This window comes from Bos grunniens, chromosome 22 (assembly GCF_055505025.1).
Source record: "Bos grunniens cultivar Pamir isolate PY7600 chromosome 22, Bosgru_T2T1.0, whole genome shotgun sequence".
Taxonomy (NCBI): domain Eukaryota; kingdom Metazoa; phylum Chordata; class Mammalia; order Artiodactyla; family Bovidae; genus Bos; species Bos grunniens.
Genome location: NC_141186.1, coordinates 14,881,866 through 14,888,431, shown reverse-complemented (window position 1 = coordinate 14,888,431; position 6,566 = coordinate 14,881,866). Strand labels below are relative to the sequence as shown.

At 48.9% G+C, this 6,566-nt stretch overlaps 1 protein-coding gene across 1 annotated transcript; it reads left to right on the top strand.

The window, feature by feature from the left end:
* Window positions 1-2,644: 2,644 nt before the first annotated feature.
* On the top strand, window positions 2,645-6,356 carry LYZL4 (lysozyme like 4). The gene is made up of 4 exons (XM_086366141.1): window positions 2,645-2,799; window positions 2,904-3,053; window positions 3,701-3,779; window positions 6,103-6,356. Exons 1-4 carry the CDS (start codon window positions 2,661-2,663, stop codon window positions 6,170-6,172), a joined length of 438 nt encoding a protein of 145 aa, XP_086222267.1. The 5' UTR covers window positions 2,645-2,660; the 3' UTR covers window positions 6,173-6,356.
* The last annotated feature ends 210 nt before the right edge of the window (window positions 6,357-6,566 follow it).

Here is a 6,566-nt window from a genome sequence, read left to right as displayed (position 1 = left end):
GGGCATGAGTGGCATATAAGATCATGCCATCTCACTGCTGTCAGGGCTGAGCCTAATGCCTTGGTTAGAGTGCTGCCACCCAGATTTCTCCACATTAAAGCACATTCTCTGCGCACCCTCCCCTCACCACCTTTATAATTAATACAAGCCGGGGGCGGGGGGTGGGCGGGGAAGGAAACCACATCCAGTTAGTTCTAGGACTGCAGAAGAGGATGGTTTCACAGCACACCTTCTCAAAGCAAGCACATCTCTGTCCACTCCCAGAACCCAGAGAGTGTCCAGATAACAATAAGCTCATATAATATCCACTCCCAAGGCTACAATTTTCTCCCCTGATGCAAATTCCATTCAGGTCATGGCCAGTGAAGAATGAGTGATGATGCATTATCCCTTGGAGAGGGATTATAGCATCAGAGCTTTCAGGGATCCCAGGGACCAGCTAGAGTTGCTCCCTTGGAAACGCTCCCAGAAGCAGAAGGTGGATGTCTCATAGTAGAAATGACCATAACCCTCATGCCTCCAGTCCAGGCCCCCTGGCAGAAGCCTTGTTTGTGGGTAACTCCAAATGATGTAAACGGAGAGATTATCCTGAAGAGTCTGGGTGCACCAATGCAATCACATGTAGCCTTAAAAGTGGACACAGCAGGGGAAGGACAGGCTAAAAGAAACTGAGAAAGTATCATTGACATATACTTGCATGTCCAGTGTCACCTACAACGGCAGGCAGATTCTTTACCACTGCGCCACCTACGAAGCCCTTAAAAGTGTATCTACACACACTAGCACGTGTAGAATGGATAGCTAGTGGGAAGCTGCTGTACAACACAGGGAGCCCGGCCTGGTACTCTGTGACGGCCTAGAGGGGTGGAATTGGGGTGGGGGGTCTCAAGAGGGAGGGGATATATATAAATAATTATGACTAATTCATGCTGATGTACAGCAGAGACCATCACAGCATTGTAAAGCCTCAAAAAAAAAAAAAAAAAAAAGTGGGAGAGGAAGCAGAAAGTGAGTCCATGAGATGCAACAGTGGAAGGGGAGACAAGTGAGATTCAACGTGAAAGAGGGTTTTCAACCACCCTTGCCATCTTTGAAGATAGAAGACGGAGGTAGAGCCTAGAAAGGCAGATGGCCCCTAGCAGCTGGAAATGACCCTCAGCTGATAGCCAGCAAGGAAACAGAGATCTCAGTGCTACAGCTACAAGGACTGTAGTCTGCCAGCCACCCAGATGAGCAAGGGAATGGATCCCCTTTAGGTCCCCTAGGAAGGAGAACAATATTGCCAACACTTTGCTTTCAGCCTGGTGAGCCCTGTTAGACTTCTGACCTATAGAACTTCGAGATAATACACTTGTGTTATTTAAGCTGCTAAGCTGAAGATAACTTGTTATAGCAGCAATAGAAAACTAATACAAATGCGTTGGTGACCAACTGATCCCTGTGTCGGAATATTCTGGTGCATAGCAACTGATGTCATAGAAAAGATTCCAGAAAAGCAGGTCAGGAAGAAGGACTTACGGTTTGGAAGCTTTTGAGTGAAGGCAAATGGATTATCAAGGCAGTGAAAAGTCCAGAGAACAGAGTGTAGATAGAGCAACTCTCCTGCAATAAGGGAAAGGCTGCCACAGTGGCTGCTCTCCCCTTCCTCTGAGGAGGCACCAAGGGCCTCGGAAGAAGGGTGAGTGAGGGTATCTTGGGCAGGAACTGGGACAGGCAGATTGATCCCTGGCTGCAGGAGATGCTTATCAGCAAATTCACTTACTGCTCATCCGATGACAGTTCTGTTGGGAAGAGGAGGTTTTTATTCATTCATTCATTCATTCATTCACTCATCAAAGATTCACTGTGGACCTACTGTGTCCCAAGGTCTGTTCTGAGTTCTGAGGATAAAGCAGAGAACAAGACAGGCCAAGTTTCTGCATGCCTGCCGCTTATACTCTGACAGGGGAGGTAGACAAATGAATGAATAAATGAACAAGGACCTTTCTGAAATTTACATATATTACGAAGAAAACGAAAGCTATTTTCTGTGATAGGGCAGTGGGCAGGTGATCCTATTTGAGTTGGTGAGCTTGTTTGAGCTGAGACTGTGAACAGGAAAGGGCAGGCTCTGTGGTGGTTGGGTGAAGAGCAGATGAAGGACCTGTGGTAGAGATGAGATGGGCATGTACAGAGAAAGGAAACGTGCAAGGTGAATGTGACAGTGTGAAGGTGAACGAGGGGGAAAGAGGTGTGAAAGGAGAGGCTCTCTGAGGCTAAGGGACTTCTCTGCCATTTCCAGTGAATCAGTGGCATGTCTGGACTGGACCAGGTCTCCCTGTGAGGACAAGAGACAAGGTCCCTGGAGTTTTGTTTGTAGAAAATCTGGGGTCAAGACAGGATAAAGGTTAAGGCCACAGCTCAGAATTTGTATTCCAGGATAAAAAGCAGTCGTGGAATAATCCAATATGACAGTGGCCATTGTGCTAGTCATGGCGGGACTCTGATGAACTAAGTATTATGGTTAAGTCAGGAAGGCCTCTCCCTTTTCTGAACATACTGAGTTGTATACCCCCAGACCCACAGCACCCTTCTCTTCTGCCAGGGTCCCTGCGGTCTCAGTGGGGATTATTTGTGACTCCATCCTCTCACCTAGCAGCCAGCACCCTGAGCTTGGGAAGATGAAGGCGTCTGTGGTGCTGTCTCTCATTGGGTACCTGGTGGTTCCAAGTGACACTGCAGTTCTGGGGCGCTGCGTGGTGGCTAAGAAGCTCCATGAAGGAGGCCTGAGTGATTTTGAGGGCTACAGCCTTGAAAACTGTGAGTGGCCCCTCTCAAGCCTCCTCCTCACCTCTTTAACCACTAGCTCCTTTCCAGGCTTCCCCAGTGCTCCTCTGAGCCACACCCTGTCTGTTCCATCTTAGGGGTGTGCCTGGCTTATTTTGAGAGCAAGTTCAACCCTATGGCTGTCTATGAAAACTCGCGCAGTGACTTCATTGGCTACGGCCTCTTTCAGATCCGCAACCATGACTGGTGTGACCACGGCAGGAACCGCTGCCGTATGTCTTGCTCTGGTAGGTCCCTCCTTCCATGCTGGGGGCTGTGGAGGGTGGAGGGCAGCCACGTTGAGCTCAGAGGGCTGCTTTCCCAGTGACCAGAGTTTACAAGTTTGGAGCTGAAAGGAGGAGGGCCTGGTGAAGGCTGGGCTGAACCAGATCCAGAGTGGGGTCGCAGGAGGCTATGCCGCACTGCCCAGAGTCCACAGGGAGAGAAAGCTGTGGGCTTGGTGGCCTGGGATGCAGCAAGGGAGACTCATGTCCAGATGGGCAGAGGAGGAGGCAGGGAGGAGCATGAGGGGTAAGACCAGGCAGCTAGTATGACTGACACTCTTCCTCAGGGGGAGCAGAGGCTGCCACTTTGACAGGCGGAAGTGATCACTGGGAGAAGACAGGCCTGTAATGTATACCTCACAAGAAGATGATGTGTGTTTATCTCCAGAATCCAATGGCAGAAACATGCAACTGTCTGTAGTAGAGGTGGTATGGGGTGTTGTGATGAAAATACGGTAGAATAAATACCCTGAAAAAACCCTCCTACTAGATAAAATGTAAAAAAAGGAAAAAACCCTCTCTAACGTGAACTCCTGGTAGCTCCCTTGACATCACTCTGACTTAGCTGCCGAATGGTGACGTGGTATCATTCCACTTCATTTTCTTCACAGCTTTACTGAATCCAGATTTAAAGAAGACAATCGAATGTGCCAAGACAATTGTAAAAGGAAAAAGAGGGATGGGAGCATGGTAAGTAGCCTGTGTTCCTGACTTTCACCCACACATCAGGTCCCATTAGTTTGTGACTTTAGATGGGTGGTGGTGGTGGTTTAGTCGCTAAGTTGTGTCCAAATCTTTGTGGCCCCATAGACCGTAGCTCACTAGGCTCCTCTGTCCATGGGATTTCCCATGTGAGAATACTGGAGTGGGTTGCCATTTCCTTCTTCAGGGGCATCTTCCCAACCCAGGTATCAAACCCACATATCCAGCAGTGCAGGTGGTCTCCTGCATGGCAGGCAGATTCTTTACCACCGAGCCACCAGGGAAACCCATCATATTGCTTATGTCCTAGAGAACACATGGAGAAGGAAATGGCAACCCACTCCAGTATTCTTGCCTGGAGAATTCTAGGGACAGAGGAGCCTGGTGGGCTGCCGTCTATGGGGTCGCACAGAGTCGGACACGACTGAAGTGACTTAGCAGCAGCAGCATCCTATGCAGGGAGAAGGCGATAGCACCTCACTCCAGTACTCTTGCCTGGAGAATCCCATGAACGGAGGAGCTGGTAGCCTGCAGTCCATGGGGTCGCTAAGAGTGGGACACGACTGAGCGACTTCACTTTCACTTTTCACTTTCCTGCATTGGAGAAGGAAATGGCAACCCACTCCAGTATTCTTGCCTGGAGAATCCCAGGGACGGGGAAGCCTGGTGGGCTGCCGTCTATGGGGTTGCACAGAGTCGGACACGACTGAAGCGACTTAGCAGCAGCAGCAGCATCCCATACAAGGCACTAAGCCAGGCATGTAGGTTATACCTGAGCAAATGAAACTGAGTCCCCACCTACAGGGTTTATAGGGCAGTGTTGCTTTTACATGTCTCATACATTTCCTAGTTAGATGTGTAGCAACCAAGATGGAGCCAAGATTAAGATGAAAGATTGTAAAGAAATCAAACCATGTTTTTCTCTCTGCTGGAACAGTGCCCGGAGCAAAATAACCTATATTAAGTTTTTGTTAAATAAATCATAAAATAGAATTGTCATTTTTAAAAAATACTTAAGTGTTGGTCCTTCTTGAAACTTACGTTGATATGAAAAGTGAGATAGGGAATCCAGATTCGTATTTTTCAAATGCTAGTCGGTAGTCTTGACATCACTTATGCCTTAACCCGTTTTCTCACTAATAGATTGCATTTTAAAGAGGGAATCCTCTTGTTAATGTTAACTGTCTTCTGAGTGTTTGAAATATCTTTCATACATAGTCTTGACTTTCCAGTTAATTTGGAAGCTTGGCTGGCCCCCTAGGGTAAGCACTAATGAGATAAAATCATCTTTGTTGTGTGGCACTAAGTAGAAACGTGTTGGGCCAGGCTGATCAAGGCTTCTCACGTCCTCAGAATTCCCAGTGGAGTGAGCTCTTGTTAAGTTAATAAGCTGCGGTGGCTTTTCCAAAGCTCAGATCAGGCTGCTCTGTGAAGCTGGTGTGGACAGGATGGGAGAAGACCCAGGCCACCCCTCCTTCCTCCTCATCGTCCTCAGGAGTCCCATCTGCAATGCCTGCTCAGGGCTAAGGAGGGTGCTGTGATTTCTGCAAATATGTCTCTGCATGCTCTCCCTGCTCTTTGCAGCCACGAGGGGCCAGGGGACCCCAGCCCCTGTTCCAACTGTGGGACAACCTACCATGGAACCTCATACCTGACCAAGGGATGAGATGAACTAACAGGATGTCTAACGGTCTGCAGCTGGCCTGGTGACTCCAACAGCTTCTGGGATAAGAGAGGAGGACGTGGGGTCTGGAAGCTGGCCAAGGGGCTGGAAATAGGCAGGGTCATGTTTACAGACACCTGGGGAAAAGGGTAGAGAAACTCAGTCCAGCTGACTTAGGGTTGAAGGTTGAGGAGCTGGAAGGAATTTTGGAAGGTGAAGGGTGAGACAGGTGCATGGAAAGGTGGCCCTGGCTCGGGTACAGGAGTTCCCATTTCAGAACTAGAATCTGCCAAGTACTCACCACATATGTCACAGAATTTCTCCGATGCTCCCTTCAGGGAAGTTAAAAATGCCTTGCAGGACTGGAGAAGGATTTCACAGTTCACAGCTCAGCCTCCCCATCTCACAGTGTGGGGTTTATGAGAAAGGGGGTGTTGTATAGCTGATGGAGGGAGCACTCGTGCTCACGCCTGCGAAAGTTGGAGGAACCATGGAGAGAGACGTACTTGGGATGCACAAAAGCCTTCAGAACTGTGCCCACTCAAATGCTCCAGGCATCAGGCAAAGGGTGTAAATGGGCAGGCGGGGGCTGAGCTGCAATATAGGGAGCCCCCTCTGGTTCACTCTCCCCGGTCTTCCTCCCTGTAGGCCCTCTTGGACTCTCAACTGCCAGCATTCTGACACTCTGGCACGGTGGCTGGACGGATGCAAGCTGTAGTTGCTGGGAAAGCCCTCGCCATACTTGCCGCTGGCATCTTCCTAGTGGAGATGCTTTCCTGCTTCACTGCCTTTACTTATCCTGTTGATTATCCCACTGCTGGATGCTCCAGAGGGAAGACGGCAAAAGTTTGCTTCGTTTGGGGATGCAGGATGCAGAATAAACTGCTAGTTATTCAACCTGGCCCAAAGGGCTCTGCTTGTCTTATTGTACTGTGATTGTTATGGTGGACATCATTATTCACCATTAGCATGCTTCCTTATTGTTCCTTATTCCTTAATCTCAGGTGAAGGACTGCCCCCCCCCCTCAAACACTAACTGCTGCTTCCCAAGTAGGGAGATGATGGTACAATTTTTTAATTTAAAACTAGTTTTATTTATTTTGACCACACCC

Excerpts from the sequence above, each read along its gene's own strand:
- LYZL4 (XM_086366141.1), top strand. The coding sequence starts at position 2,661 with ATGAAGGCGTCTGTGGTGCTGTCTCTCATTGGGTACCTGGTGGTTCCA. Across the intron at positions 3,054-3,700 it reads CTGCCGTATGTCTTGCTCTG|CTTTACTGAATCCAGATTTA; the intron begins GTAGGTCCCTCC and ends TTTTCTTCACAG. Across the intron at positions 3,780-6,102 it reads AAAAGAGGGATGGGAGCATG|GCCCTCTTGGACTCTCAACT; the intron begins GTAAGTAGCCTG and ends TCCTCCCTGTAG.